We start from the raw sequence: 15,753 nt of genomic DNA on the forward strand, positions 1-15,753 counted from the left end.
GGCAGAAGAACTGGATTGAGAAATCTATCAATCATGCTCAAATGGCAGAACAGACTCGATGGGCTGACTGGCCTAATTCTGCTCCTGTATTTTATGGCCTAATAAGATCACAGCTGATAGAGCCACGAGCTGACAAGCCTCCAGGTTCACTTGTTATCCTAGGGCCTTAAAAGAAGTGGTTAATGAGGTGGTGGATGCATTAATGTTAATTTTCCAAAATTCCATAGATTCAGAAATCTGATTGGAAAGTATCATACATAAGGCATTTAATTCAAGTAGGGAAGAAAGCAGACTACTGTAGGCCAGTTGGCTTGATGCCTGGGTAAAGTATTGGCATTAGTCATTAAAACACTTAGAAAACTCAAGGTAATCCACAAGAGTGGGCACGGTTTCATGAAAGGGAAATCTAATTTAACTAGATAATTCAAGTTTTTTTTGAAGGAGTAACATGTAATGATTAAAGGTGAACCTATAGATATTCTACGCTTCCATTAGATATTTCATAAGCAGTCACAAAAAGCAGTTACTGTGGAAATCAAAAGCTCATGTAGGGGTTAACATGTTAACACAGATCGAAAATTAACTGGTTGTAAGCAGAAGTTAATCTTTGCACAAGAACAAAGTTGCTGGAGAATCTCAGCAGGTCTGGCAGCATCTGTGAAGGAAAAAGCAGTTAATGTTTCAGGTCTGGTGACCCTTCCTCAGAACTGTTGGTGGCTTTGAAAACGTCAGTTTATGTGGAGAAAGTAGGGAGGTGGGTTGGGTAAGGAGTAACCGATTAAAATTGAGCCCAAAGAGAGAGAGAGAGAGACAGATGGACAGACAAAGGAGTTGCTATCGTTACCAACTCCTTTATCTGCCCAACTGTCTTTCTCTTTCAGCTCTATCCTGTTGATAGTGGTGAGGGCACTTGTGGAATACTGCATACGATCTGGTTGCTCTGCTCCAGGAAAGATGTTAAACTGAAAAAGGTATTAGAAATTACTTTACAAGGATTTTGCTGGACTGGAGGGTTTGAGTTGTACGGAGTGGCTGGATAGGCTGGGTCTTTTTTCCTTAGAGCGTCAGAGGCTGAGTTGTGTGGTCTTTATAAAGACTTATAAAATCATGAGGGGCTTAGAGCGTGTACACCCAAGGTCTTTTCCCTAGAATAGGGAAGTCAAACACTAGAGGGCATAGGTTTAAAGTGAAAGGGGAATGATTATGAAGGGACCTAAGGGGCAACTTTTCCTCTGGCAACTCATTCCATATACACACCACCCTGTGTGTAAAAATCGAATGAGTTCCCAGAGGAAGTGGTAGAGACTGGTACAATTACAACGTTTAAAAGACATATGAACACATGCGTGAATAGGAATGGTTTAGAGGAATCAAATGCAGGCAAATTGGGACTATTTAAGTTTGGCATACCTGGTCAGCATGGACGGGTTGGACTATTTGTGTTATTTGACTGTGTATGCATGGATATAGATAGCTTGAATCAGTGAGCAAACATCTGGCAGATGGAATAGAATGTCGCAAATTGTGAAGCTGTTTACTTTGATAGAATTTGTGAATTGGTTCTGTACCCGAGTCTGTTCATAAGTCAATTAGTACACGTCAGAACACTGCACGATAATATAAAGTTGTCAGTCTTAAGTACAGGAAATGTTCATGTGTTTTTATTTAAAATTACACTACACTCCTAGATGCAATTGCATTGCTAGGTATCTAAATCAGATGTTCTAAAATCAGGGTCCTCCATATATTACCTGAAATTTTTCATTTGTAGACTGTTGAGGTGCAGATGGATCTGTGATTTAGTGCACGAGTCGCAAGTTAGTATGCAGATTTAACACAATGGATAAGGCTATAATGGGATGCCATCCTTACAATTTGGGCAGAACATAAAAGTGAAGATATTGTGGTTTGGTTATACATGGCATTGGTGAGCACATCTCAAAATGGATGTTTAAATTGGTCTCTTTATATCTTTTCTTTTAAAAAAAAAACTGCATTGGAGGTAATTCAGAGGACATTTCCTGTGCTGATACCTGGAATGAGTGGGTATTCTTGTTTGACTAAATTAGACAGGCTAAAAGTGTTTCCAGTGGAGTTGAGAAGAGCAAGGGATCATTCAAGTGGGTTGATTTAAAGATTTTGAAAACTGAGCTAGGCATGCAATGATATTTCCCTGCTGTGGGCAAGTCCAGAACTAAAAGACATGCCTTTTAAATTATGGGTTATTCTTGTGGAACAGTTGGGCAGTCTTTTCTTTCAAGATTTTGTGACTTTTGAGCTCCCTCTCCTAAAAGGTAGTGGCAATAGGGTCATGGAATATTTTTAATAAAGGCAATTAGATTTTTGTCAGGCGAGGGGATAAATGGGAATATGAAATGCAGATCATAAATGGCTCAACCATGAGCTTTTTGAATGATGGAACATGTTTGCAAGGCTGAATGACCTACTTATAGTGCTGCATTTCATATATTCATACTGTCTAATATTTTCCCTCTGACAGAGGGCTTGTAATTTCCTGCTTTATGTCTCCCTCCCTCCTTAAAGAAGCTATACTCACTATTTTCCTTCTAATTCAGCTTTTCTGGAGAATTTAGAATAATTAAAACCAATGCATAAATTTTTCAGCTGTTTCTTTTAATCCCCTATGATGAATTCTAGCAGGACCCATTGACTGGTCTGCTCCAGCACCAACAATATTCTGATTACTTCTTCCCTGGGTGATTCTAATGTTCTTGAATTCCTCCCTCCCTTCCATTTCTTGATTTACTGCTGTTTCTATAATGTTACTTTTCTTTAGTGAAACCTGATGCAAAATACTGGTTCAATTCATTTGACATTTTTTTTCTATTATTAATCCTCCACTATTTACCACTGCTCTTTCTGTTAACTTGTTTAAAATATAGTTTGAGTATTCTTTGCCCGTGTGTCAAAAAATCAAAAAGACCTAGCAACTGAAGGTCTTTTTCAAAAGTGGACCCGAACAGACCTGTAGACATGCTGACTTTACGCTGTTTGGAAAAGAACTTCACTTGGACCAATTCGACCTAAAAAGCAAAGTGTTTTCAGCTGGTCTGAACTCCAGGTGTCTGCAGGTCTGGCAAAGAGATTTTTTAAAAATTTTGTTTTTTACAAAGGACTCAAATGGACCGATAGGATAACTGTCCAAAAACCAAAAAAGTATCCTTCATCTGAAGGACAGTTAGTTCCAAGATTTTTGGATGAGAAATTCCTTACTTGTACCTAAAGAAACTGTTACTATTTGTTTTAAATTTCTAGATAATATACTCCCATACTCTAATCTTTGTTTTTTTTTGTTGTTAGTACATTTTTTAAATCTTATAACCAATCTTCTGACTTGCCACCCTTTAAATTTGGTACTATAGTAAACTTTGCAGCTAACCCCAGATTATAAGTCCTCTCCTTGGAACTTTTCTTTCCCTATGTAATGTATCCAGTGTGTGAATTAGGAGGAAAATATCCCTTAAATGTTTGCCACTGCATCTTCACTGACCTGTATCTTGACCTGTTTTGTCAGTTCACTTTATCTGGTTCTGTTTTCATGCCCTAACGGAAGTTCAAGTCCTGGACACAATTTTTTTTTCTCCCTCAAACTGTGAAATTCAACCAGATTGTGGTCGCTGGTACCCAGTGTGCTCAATCCAAGATCATCATCGATCCTATTTTATTGCACATGTCTATTATAACCATTCTTGTTGACTCCACGACATACTGTCCAAATTCATCTCCTAAATTTGGAAGAAAATATCAATTCTGAATACTTCATTGTATTTCAAGTAGACACTGAACTTTTTATTTGCCTTTTCATTAAACTTCACTAAAATCTAAGGAGTGACTGGCATTTTGATCAGAATGGAATAGCAGGCTTAAAGTTGTGTGTTGCTAATCCTGAATTATGATGAAATAGTCGTGATCACATTGTCTTTCTACTTTAGGGTCATTTACAGCGTTGAAGGTGGCTATTCAGTCTATCTAGAGTCCGTGCTGGCTGTATAGAATAGCCCCAGCAGTACTACAGCTGTACCTCAATGTCAGCCATGGCTTAGTTGGTATTTTCCCCTTCTTGGTCAGTAGATTGCGTTCAAACCACTCTCTAGAATTCTGAGTCCACGTTTACACTTCCTTGGCTGCGCGTTTTAGGGTTGTGACAGTGAAATCAGATGTTAAAATTGAGATTGTCTGTTGCATCAACTGGACACAATATTCTGTGGGATTCTTGAAAAAGAGCAATAGAGTTCTTGTCTGTCTTGACTGACATTAATCCTCAACCCGTCTTAATTAGGTAAATTTGTTTGGCCGTATATCTCATTGCTGACTTGAATCAATTGTGTATATAATTTGTCTTCCACATTTCCTGTATTGTAACCATGAGTACAATTCAGGAATAATTGTTATTGGGTGTGAAATGTTTGGGACACCCTGAACTCATGAAAGGCTCTGTGTAAAATTCTTTATTTCTTTCTTTTGTACAATATATACAATTCCAGAGTGATGTTTGTTTGTATTTCTTTCTAACCAGGTGTTCAAGAATCTAAAATTGTTCATGGAGAATAAGGATCCTACAGATGATCTGTTTGACAGATTGAATGTATGTTGTATTTAGATGTATCTACATTGAGTGAGTTTGACAAATATGCAGTTTCATCAACTTTTCACTATATCTATATGAAAGTAATGTATTTTCTTTTAGACTTCTGATCTGAACAAACACCTTCAGGAGTTAATGGAGGGGCTCACTGCCAAAGTGTTTCGAACATACAATGCTTCCATCACGTTGCAAGAACAATTGGCTGAATTGACTGATCGTAAGTGAATAGTTATGCTAACAGTGAACCTTTATGTTCACGTGGGTGGGTAGCACTGTCACCCCTTGAGTTAGAAATTCAAATTTTCAAATTCAAATTCAATTCTGTGGCTTCAACCCAAATGCCAAGGATAACAGTCCAGTATGGCACTGAGGAAATGCAGCATTGTCAAATTTCTAATGAGTCCCATCTGACTGCTCTGGTGGGTGTAAAACGTTCCATGGCATCATTTCAAAGAAGATCAAGAGAAATCTCCCTAGTGAACTAGCCAAATCTTATCCACAATGAACATCACAGCATAAAACACTTTTTCTGGGAGATGGTTTCCATGTTGAGTGCATTATAACAATATCTATATTTAAAACATTTTGGGCCAAATGATCAGGTCTCTTGAGACCAGACTTATAACTGGAGATGCACACAGGGACTTTAAAGTGGTCCTGTTAGACAATATGTGCAAATGTTTCAATTTCCCATGAGCAATTCCTCTGTTCTGTGACCCTCTGCAAATGCCTCAGATGGAGCTAGAATCGGAGACTTCAGATAGATCTACAGTACTTATCTGGGTAGCCACCCATGAAACATTGCAGATTAAAACCTAGTCTAACATCTGGACTACATACTTGACCGTGAAATATGACCTATGTGCTTTCCCCTAACCTGAACTATCTTTCTCATAACATTAAACCTGGGACCTTTTAAGTTTTCCGTATGGCAGCGAATGTAGTACGAAACGATGTGTTATTTCTTCCACAAACTCTCATCCCTGCTGTGACAGTCCCCCAGTGGACTTTACTGTGAAAATTGGGCTTTTAGGAATCTGATAAAATGCAGAGTGCCGCACGTCATTGATTTTATAAACATGGCAGTAATTCGGTAGTCACTGCTCAAAAGATCCATTTCTGCATTTCCTGCGATCTTACTGGAGCAGCAAATGTGTGCAGCTGCTATCATCATGCCCTAGTAGCTGTCATCTCATTCAATGCAGCAAGGGAAGTTTGCATGTGGTGCAACCATTCACTCAGAGGACACAAATGTTTGGGTGCTGGCTCACAAGAGGGTTGACCGATGGGACAGCGAGTGGCAGGTAGGCCAGTGAGGCTGAGAGATTGAGAGCAGGGCAGCAATTGGCAGGTATCAAAAATAGTGTTCTGTCACTGACAGTGACACGACCACCACTGCAACCTCAGTGTCTGCTGTAGCCTGCAGTGTCAACAAACACAGCCTATTCTTAAAGCAAGTGAACGTTTTAGGCGTGTAGGGCTTATGTCCGTGTCCACAGTGGAAGTGAGTTCTCTTTAAACCTGTAGCATCAAAAATGAAATCCTCTGGTCCAGTGTTCCTTTTCCAAAACCTTCATTCATTTATAAATTGTTCATTTTGGTGTGATAGACTGTGATAATGCTATGGAGAAGTGTTGTTATAGTCCTATTTCTTATTGCAATGCTTGAGCACTGAAGCTTTGGCTGACACTCTAGTGAAGTACTGAGTAACTCTGAGGCCCTATCTTTCAGATGAAACATTGAGCTGAGCTTCAGTTCATCTGGGACATAAAAGAGCTTTTTCAGTAAGGAGCAGGGGACTTGCTTCCTCTGTTGTGACTTCTATTGATCCTTTCATCAACATCCCAAAGAGAATTTTGGTTATCATTACATTGCAGAATTAAAGCAATGGAATTGAGAAGCAATTTATCTCCCAAGTGTAGTGTAAATCTGGAACTGTTTTCCCCCCACTGAAAGACTGTGGATGCTGAAAACAATTGAAGCTCTGAAGACAGGGCAAGTAGATTTTTAATTAAAAACCAAAAGAACTGTGGATGCTGTAAATCAGGAACAAAAGCAAAGTTGCTGGAAAAGCTCAGCAAGTCTGGCAGCATCTGTGAAGCCAAAAACAGTTAATGTTTCAGATCCACACTTTGTTATCTTGGATTCTCCAGCATCTGCAGTTCCCATTATCATTGATACAATTTTAACCTCACTGCGAAGCCTCTTCCAAGGATGCCTAACCTGAAGAAGTCACCCTCCTCCCTCCGGACCAACGTCAGGGAATCTCTCTCCCACTGCTACCTATCTTCTCTTCTCTCCATCTTCGGTCCGCCTCCCCCTCTCTCCCTATTTATTCCAGTTCCCTCTCCCCATCCCCCTCTCTGAAGGGTCTAGGCCCGAAACGTCAGCTTTTGTGCTCCTGAGATGCTGCTTGGCCTGCTGTGTTCATCCAGCCTCACATTTTATTATCTTGGATTCTCCAGCTTCTGCAGTTCCCGTTATCACAGTTAATGTTTCGGGTCAGTTTTGAGGAAGGGTCACCGGACCCGAAACGCTAACTCTGTTTTTTCCTTCACAGATGTTGCCAGACTTGCATTAGTCCAACAAAAATCTATTTTCTGTATCAGGCAAGATGAAATGTGGAAAAGTGGATTTGAGACCCAATTCAGCCATGATGTAATTGAATGCTCAAGTGACTGAGTAATCCATGATTTTTCACAACGTGACATAGCTATGTGATAGCTGGTGTTTTTAAAATCTTATCTGAAATAACTTAGTTTTACAATGATTGCTTACTACTTTTTCTTCTTTTCAGCTGAAGAAAGTATCGCAGAAAAAATCCTGTCCTACAATCGAGCTAACAGAGCAGTGGCTATTCTTTGTAACCACCAGAGGACACCCCCAAAAACTTACGAGAAAGCCATGAAAAACATTCAGGCCAAGGTAAGTTTCAGAAATAAACACAACCAAACAAATGTTTATTTCCATTGCAGTGGAAATGGGGATGTGGATGGGGGTCCCACACCAACTCTCTAAAGATCATCCCACCCAGACCTGCCACCCCACCATTTCCCTGTTATCCTGCATTTCCCAAGGCTAATCCATCTAGCAACACATCCTGGATACCAATGGCAATTTGGCAGGGCCAGTCCACCTAACCTGTACATCTTTGGACTGTAGGAGGAAACCTGCACAACCATGGGGAGATGCGTGCAGACTTCGCACAGATGAGTATCTGAGAGTGGAATTGAACCCGGGTCCCTAGAGCTGTGAGGCAGCAATGCTAACTGCTGAGCCACTGTACTGTTTGAATTCCATTTCTACAATCTTGTTGAAGGGCCTTCCACTGCTCATTCCACAATATTTTTTTGAAATATTTCACCAAACTTCTCTACAGAGAAAATAATCTTATTAATACTATTAATTTAGTTATTAATTTTTATTCAAAGTCTCACTGTAATGAACAACCCATTTTCCTTAGAACATCAATTAAGTCATCTCTTAAATTGAACATGATGCTTTTGATTCAGTTTGAGATATTGTGCCATAACTTTTTGGAGCCCCTTATAGTCTACGTGCCACTACCTGCTATTCTTAGCAGATTTGTTCCTTTTTTTGACATGGTGTTATGGGTCACAAATTGTGTATTTTGGGAGAAAGAAATATGTTGAAAGATTTGAATTATTCAATGACAAAATTAAGAACGCATTTCCCGACAATTAATTGAGAGCCCTGCACAGATTACAGCTCGGATGACACGGTACTTGTAACTATCTGCATGTAGCTATATTTGTTTTGAAGTAAAATAATATAAAAGTCAACTCAACTGTTACTGGATGCATGTTGGATACTTGAAACATGCTTTACTCCTTAATTGAGTATTTTCAAAATAAAAACAAGAAATGCGTATGCTGTAAATCAGAAACAAAACAGAAGTTGATGAAAAAGCTCAGTAGGCTGGCAACATCTGTAAAGAGTAATCATGGTTAACATTTCAGGTCCAGTGACTCTTCCTCAGAACTGGTGGTAGCTAGGAAGACGTCAGTTTGAATGGAGAAGATAGGATGGTGGTCAGGTGGGTGAGGGGTAAGGAGTAAACAATAGGCAGGGATAGAGCCCGAAAAAGAACAGCAGTTAGACAGACAAAGGAGTAGATATCAATCTGGCTGGAAGGGTGAATAGCTGTTAATGGAGACTTCTGGTGGCTAACAGTTGTGTGTAATGGCAAACTGTGACAACAAGGCCAGGTGTATGGAATAGGGGGCAAGGACATAGAGTTCAGGCACTAAAATTATTCAACTTGACATTGAGTCCAGAGAGCTGCAGGGGCCTCCAGCGGAAAATAAAGGTGTTATTTTTCCTGCTTGCAATGAGCTTCACTGGAACACTGCAGCAGGCCTGCTGCAGAGGTGTTGGCTTGTGGAACAGAGTTGTTTGTTAAAATGTCAGGCTGATAGAAGCTCAGGGTCTTTTTATTTAAATGGATAGAATGTGATGTTCTGCAAATTGGTCACCTAGTCTATGCTTTGTTTTCCCCAACATGGAGAAGACCACATTGTGCGCAATGAATGCAGTAGACAAGATTGTAAGAAGTGCTGCTTCATGTGGAAGATATGGTTGGGCCCACAGATACTGAGGAAGTAAATGGGCAGGTGTTACACCTGTGGTGGCTGCAGGGGAAGGTGCCATGGGGCTGTAATGTTGGGTGTGGACCAGGGTTTCCTGGAGGAAATGGTGCCTGTGGTAAGTGGACATGGGAGGAGGAGGAGAATGCGTGTCTGGTGGTAGCATCTTGCTGTAGGTGGCAGAAATAGAGGTTGATGACTTTCTGATTATGGATACTGGTGGGATGGTGCATATGGACAAGGGGAACATTGTCGCTGTTGCGGGCAGGAAGAGAGGGGGTGAGGGCAGAAGTGCAAGAGATGGGTCATACCTGATGAGGCTCCTGTTGACAACCCTGCTGGGAAATCTTCAGTTGAGGAAGAAGGTGGACATTTCAGAGGGTCCCTTGTCAAAGTTGGCTTGTCGGAAAATATGCAGCGGAGACTGAAGAACTGGGAAAATGGAATGGAGTCTTCACAGGATGCAGTGGTTGACATGTATAGCCCAGGTAGTTGTAGGAAACCCACATTCAAGACCTGCTTGTTCCAAAGATCTGTCTCATCTCTGAACAAAGAGATTCAACACCACCTACTGCTATAATATGGAACTGCACTGGAATGCTCTTCCAGCTTTAGCTGCCAGCATTGGCATTAGCAGTGGGATACAGTAATCTGCCTCAGTGCCACTTAGCCAGAATTCTGACACCGACTAGTCTCCAGTGCATTTAATGAGAATTTGTTGAAGGTTACTAAAGGTGATTGATATATTAAGCCTCACACTAGGGAAATGTTCATTTGTGAGTGGCTAAAGATGAACGTTCTTTTGGAAGCAGAAAGGGAGACTGTTTGTGGTATTCCTGTCTGACAGATAAACATATGAATCAATGATGGGAATGGTGGTTTCTAAATGCAACAATAACAAATTTTTTTTTTTAAAGAATTTATACTTTCAATTCGTAGATTGAAACGAAAAAGGAACAACTTGCAGTAGCAAAGAAAGATTTGAAAAATGCCAAGGTGGATTACAAAGTTAAAAAAGATGAAAAATCAAAACAGTGAGTATTTCCTGAATAGGATCTCTCCAATTAATTAAGTATCCACTAGTTAAAACAATGACCTTCAATGGATGGAATAAAATGTGTTAATGTCAGGTTTTGTTGTTTTAACTGGCTGCAAATAGTTGTTTGCTTTAAAACACAATATGTGAATATATAAAAGTTTCACGCACTTTGCTCAGTTGGTTAAATATGTAATAAAGAGCTGACCCAGCATCAGTGGCTACCTTTGATTCCTAGCCCATTCAGCCCCCTCCATCCAGATCTTCTGTTTAATGAAACTGTAACTGATGTAAATTTTAACAAGATCTACTAGCATTGCACCCATAGCCCTCAATAGTCTTCCCTAACACACCCTGTTTTGATATTTTCACTTGTCACCAGATGAGAGTTCTAAATTTCCATTACCCTTCCCATAAAAGAATGATTCCTGCCATTATCCCTGAATGTCCTAGCTCTGTTTCTTTTATTATACCCCATTATCTGAATTACCTCCGTTGACTGAGCTTCTCTTTATTGTATGAGATTTCGAGTGAAAACAATTGATGAATGAAAGCCGTTTCTAAAAAAAATTCATGGGAGGAGGGGATCACTGACTGGGCCAGCATTTATTACCCTTCCTTGATTGTCCAGAGGGCAATTTAAGTCAATTGCATAGCTGTGGGTCTGGAGTTGCTTGTAGGCCAGACCAGATAAAGGTGGCAGATGTCCTTCCCTAAATGATCTTAGTAAACCAGTTGATCGGTTTTTACTGACCACTGACAATGGATTCATGGTCATTATTAGACTCCATCATGGCAGGATTCAAGTCCAGATCCTTGGGATATTACCTGGGTATCTGGATTAATAGTCCAGTAATAATGCTGCTAGGCCGTCACCCTCCCTTTTTGTGGCAGTAATGAAGGGGAGGGAAAGAAGTTATGAATTGTGTCCTTGTCAGTTTAAAAAAGTAAATGTCTTGAGATGGAGGTGATAAAACGGAGGTTAAGGTTTAGCCTGAAATTAAGACCTCTTAAGTTTGCTATTATTTCTTAAAGAAACATGAAATGATCTACTTGTACTGTTGAAGCAAGGAGACTAGTAATGGAAAATAGCACATTAGGATATCCTATTCTTAAAGAACTCTAATGAAATTTCTTTATACAGGATTGTAGAGAAGAAGAAAAAGCTGTTACAGAGGATAGAAGAACAACTGATGAAATTGGAAGTTCAAGCAACAGACAGAGAGGAGAATAAACAGATTGCATTGGGCACGTCCAAGCTCAACTATCTTGATCCCAGAATCACCATTGCTTGGTCAGTAAGAACCTGACAGCTTTTAACATTCAGTATTACCTGAACCTCGGTTGAGTTTTGGATTGACGTAATTTAATATCCTGCATAATCTAAGCTAGAAGAAATTAAGTTGTTCAAGCATGATAATTGTGTGCCAAGCAGTTAGCATTAGAGAGAACACTTTTTTTTTTCCATTCTTTCTTTCCTTTACCGTGTACCCTGATATTTCATGTTACCTCGTCCAGAATTTAATAAAACCAATTAACTCTTGTTAATGTATTAAATATTTGAATAGGCTTTCCTTATGAAATGACCATAGAATTGCTGGCTAAATGTAATATGCATATCCCTTTACATGTTGTCTTTGAAGGTGCAAGAAATGGCATGTTCCTATTGAGAAGATCTACAATAAGACACAGCGAGAGAAATTTGCTTGGGCCATCGATATGACTGATGAAAATTTTGAATTCTAAAAGAAATTCTTCATTGAAGAAAACAATTGCACAGTATCTCAGGGATTGGGGAAAAAAATCATCTGTACTTAAACACTTCATTGAATTTGTTCCTTTCAATATGTTGAAATTTTTTTCAGTTGCTATGTTGCACAGTTGATAGAAAATGTTAAATCGGAAAGAATTAAGATGAAAGTTTTGAAATATGTAAAAGTTTTGGCATAATGGTGCTGTATCGCAGCATGCTTTGATAAGCACATATTGGGAAGTGATGGGCCAGTTGAGAGTAAGCATGCAATTAAATGGTGCCTTAGTACATCTCGTTATCATCTAAAAGTTGTTAATGTTAACCTGCAAGTTCCCTCTAAACTTTTGTTTTAAAAGTTGTGGGCAGTTTGGTTTAAATGTATGTCCCTTGTTTTGTACAGTTGATCTTTGTGTGGTCTGAGTTGGAACGCAGGACTTTCAGCGAAGCCCAGAAGAGATGATAGTTGCCTGTAAAGTACACAATCATTGCAATTGTGGGTGAATGTCGCTTAAATAAAAAAAATGCAGTATCTGTCTAGCTCAAGCTATTAGGAGAGAAAAGCATAGAGCAAAAACAAAGTGAACATTACAAAACATTGTAAGGAAACAATACCCTTTAAAGAAGGTTAGAAAATTCAAGCATCTAGCACTGTTGTTTATAGATGAGTACTCGTCAAGGATTAGGGTCAATTAATCCTTATCTTTTTAGGCCTAAGAAAGTGACCAAGGGAACCAAATTAATTGTATATTAAGAATGGTACACAGGAGAATATTCTAAAAATATTATGCTTATATATGGTGTTATATATGTAATGTTATGTAATAAAGTCACTTGAAACAAAAAGAGAATGTTTGAAAATATCGTGACGAACTTACTTGTTTAAAGAAAATCATGTACTCAGAATCTTTCCATTTGCTGTGGAGGTGCCAGTGTTGGACTCGACTGGACAAGAAATAACACGTTTAAGGGCTAACGGGAAAGGCAACAGTCAAAAGAGAAAATATCAAAAGTCTGTCCTCATACTAAATCTAGTTCCTAGAATAAGAATTTATGACAAGTGTATTCTTCTTCCCGACACCATCTAAGTATCAGATAAATCTGAAGAACTAACACAAGAAAATATTAGACCTATGCAAAAAGAAGCCAGCAAGCAGCTAAATGAATCTCAAATCTTGATCTCTCCAACCCTGTCATCGTGGCCACAATGCCAAGGGCATATTTCTTTCATTTATTGATAGACATTACAATCTGTTCTCCATTGTAAGTTTGTTTCCCTTACTTGAATTTACTTTTTACTCTCTTGTAATGTAGTACTGTAATAGTTGCTTGCATGACAAATGTTCCACCATAGAATGAATAAAAAAATCCAATAGAGCCTCCAAGAAATAGTTGTGTGCAGAGTTTGTTAGGTGTGATTTGACCAAATTTGCTTCACGAGAAGGATGTGATACTCAGTCCAGCATACCATGGATGAGCTAGGTGCCCTTAAGAAGTATAAACAAGGTTTTGGGTCCAGCATCTATTGCAGTTAACTAAGGGCAATGAAATGTAGTTCAATTAATAGATGCAATCAAATCTGTTATGGCAATCTTCAAAGGGCAGACCAGCCACAAATAAATTCAGAATTGTCTCAATCAGCATCAACCAAATGTTTTCAACATTTCACCACACATATTCCTAAAATAATTCAGATTAACAATCATTGGAGAGGAGGGAACTCATTTGTTTCATCATTCATTCATTCAGGACTGGATGCTATGTTCAAGCTGTCATCTGGCAAGAGTACGAGAAACAGTTGCTGGAAATGCTCAGCAGTTCTGGCAGCATCTGTGGAGGAGAAAAGAGTTAACATTTTGGGTCCGGTGACCCTTCCGCAGAACTGATGGTGGCTGGGGAAATCTCAGTTTATATGCAGAAAATAGGGACCTGGGTGTGCTAGGGAGTAAACAATAGAATAGAGTCCAAAGAGAGTTGGACCAACAAAGAATTGCTAACGATGAGGCTGGGAGGGTGAACGGTTGTTAATGGGGACTGTTAGTTTTTGTTCCTGGTTTACAGCATCTGCAGTTCTTTTGGTTTTTAAGAGTCTGAAAATGTTTGATTACTATCTCCACTGACAACTGTTTTGGTTATACAGTTTGACATCCAATGGATGACTAATCCACATTGGTTTATTTATTGTATTTCCTAATACTAAGACCTTTATTATACTTGTTTATTTCAATATTCAGTATACTTGTATATTTAGTATGTTTGCATTTAATCGCACCCACTTTCCTGGTTACTTATTTTAATTCAATTAATTCTGCTTGCGTCGTTGTCTTTTTCTCAGTTTAGCATTAATTGTGAATTTCATTTCATTGCATTGAGTTCTGAATCTGACTTTATGTAAATTAAAATCTTTAATGGCTCTGTACGAGTCCTTTTTAAAAACCTATTCACTAAGGCCTCATGAACCTCGAGTAAATCTCTTAAGTCTGGATATTCCATGTAATATTCCATATATTACAAGAGTATATTTCAAATATTACTTCATTGGGATGTTCTGAGATTGTCAAAGGTGTTGTTTAAGTTCAAATCTTTGTGTAAATATCCATTCACTCTTCAACATTGACTTGTATTTTCTTCTCAGCTGTTTTTCCAGCTCAACTTGTGTTTGTTTCCTTCCCTCAAAGCCCTCTGGCTTATATTTGTTATGGGGTAGTGTAGACCAGATGGCATCAGTGGTTTTCCTTGTTGAGATTTCTGACGCAAGGCAGGGGCACAGTACAATTGAGGTTTGCAGGCAAGCTCAGGTAACACAAGGATAACTAGTGGTGCAATGACATTGGAGAATTGTGGAGTAAAAGAGATCTACCTGACGAGCTAAAGGGTAATATTGTAAATATGGAGGAATGAAGTGGGAAGGATCTAGAGCGCTGGATACGGTAACAGCAGTTTAAGGTAAGAAAGTACGGTACCTAAAAATCAGCATCTACGTGTAGGTCCATCTCAATCTGTTTGTTGGCAAAGTCCTTTGCAGGCTTTGACATTACCTACAGTTTGCTGAAACTACCTCAGATAAGTAATGTCCTGCACAATGTTAGCTGAGCCTGCCAGTTCAGCCATGTCCCACAGAGGGTAAATACAACACTTTACATTAACATGAACATTCAGTGAAGCGGGAACAAACGTTTTTTGCACAATAATGAAAATGGCTTCTGTATGTCTATAATCATTACTGTATGTCAGGCAAGAGGTCTGCCAGTGCATTTAGCTTTAAGATATTGTCAACAAATAAGTGATGCATATTAATAACATAAGATCAATGCAATTAAATTATTTACAAGTGAATTTTAAATGTGTAAAGCACCCACAACACTTTTTGAGCATAAAAGGTGATGTTAATGACGAGGAATTGGACAAAAGCGTGTGGTTGTGATGCAGATCCTCACTATTCAACTAGGAGGCATTTTTATTACTGACGTAGCTGCAGCAGTCTGCAGGTTTCATCACTGTAAAGCACTCCCCCACAGGCTTTTCATGTTTCCATACCAGTACTTTAAATTGGAATACTAATGGCGGAATTGGAGGAAAAGCAAGGAAACAGAAGTATGAACATATCAATTAGGAGCAGGCCAAATGGACTCCTTGACTTTGCTCTGCTATTCGATAAGATTGTGGCTGATCAGTTTGTGGTCACTCCCTGTGCTCGTCATCGTTTGACTCCATTGTCAATCAAGAAGTTAATATCAACTTTAAAAGTATCCAA

General features: G+C 39.0%; 1 protein-coding gene across 3 annotated transcripts in view; it reads left to right on the plus strand.

The window, feature by feature from the left end:
* The window catches only part of LOC125451906 (DNA topoisomerase 1-like), a 104,655-nt gene extending 91,200 nt beyond the window's left edge, over nucleotides 1–13,455 (plus strand). For 2 of the 3 annotated variants that reach the window (XM_048529643.1, XM_048529644.2), the window contains exons 9-14: nucleotides 4,538–4,606; nucleotides 4,709–4,823; nucleotides 7,404–7,531; nucleotides 10,153–10,247; nucleotides 11,394–11,543; nucleotides 11,893–13,447. In XM_048529643.1, coding sequence (XP_048385600.1) covers nucleotides 4,538–4,606; nucleotides 4,709–4,823; nucleotides 7,404–7,531; nucleotides 10,153–10,247; nucleotides 11,394–11,543; nucleotides 11,893–11,995 — 660 coding nt within the window. In that variant the 3' untranslated portion in view covers nucleotides 11,996–13,447. Of the gene's footprint in view, nucleotides 1–4,537; nucleotides 4,607–4,708; nucleotides 4,824–7,403; nucleotides 7,532–10,152; nucleotides 10,248–11,393; nucleotides 11,544–11,892 lie in introns of all 3 variants that reach the window. The other variant, XM_048529642.2, reaches the window with a different exon arrangement.
* Nucleotides 13,456–15,753: the final 2,298 nt, after the last annotated feature.

The sequence above is a fragment of the Stegostoma tigrinum genome, chromosome 5 (genome assembly GCF_030684315.1).
Source record: "Stegostoma tigrinum isolate sSteTig4 chromosome 5, sSteTig4.hap1, whole genome shotgun sequence".
Lineage (NCBI taxonomy): Eukaryota > Metazoa > Chordata > Chondrichthyes > Orectolobiformes > Stegostomatidae > Stegostoma > Stegostoma tigrinum.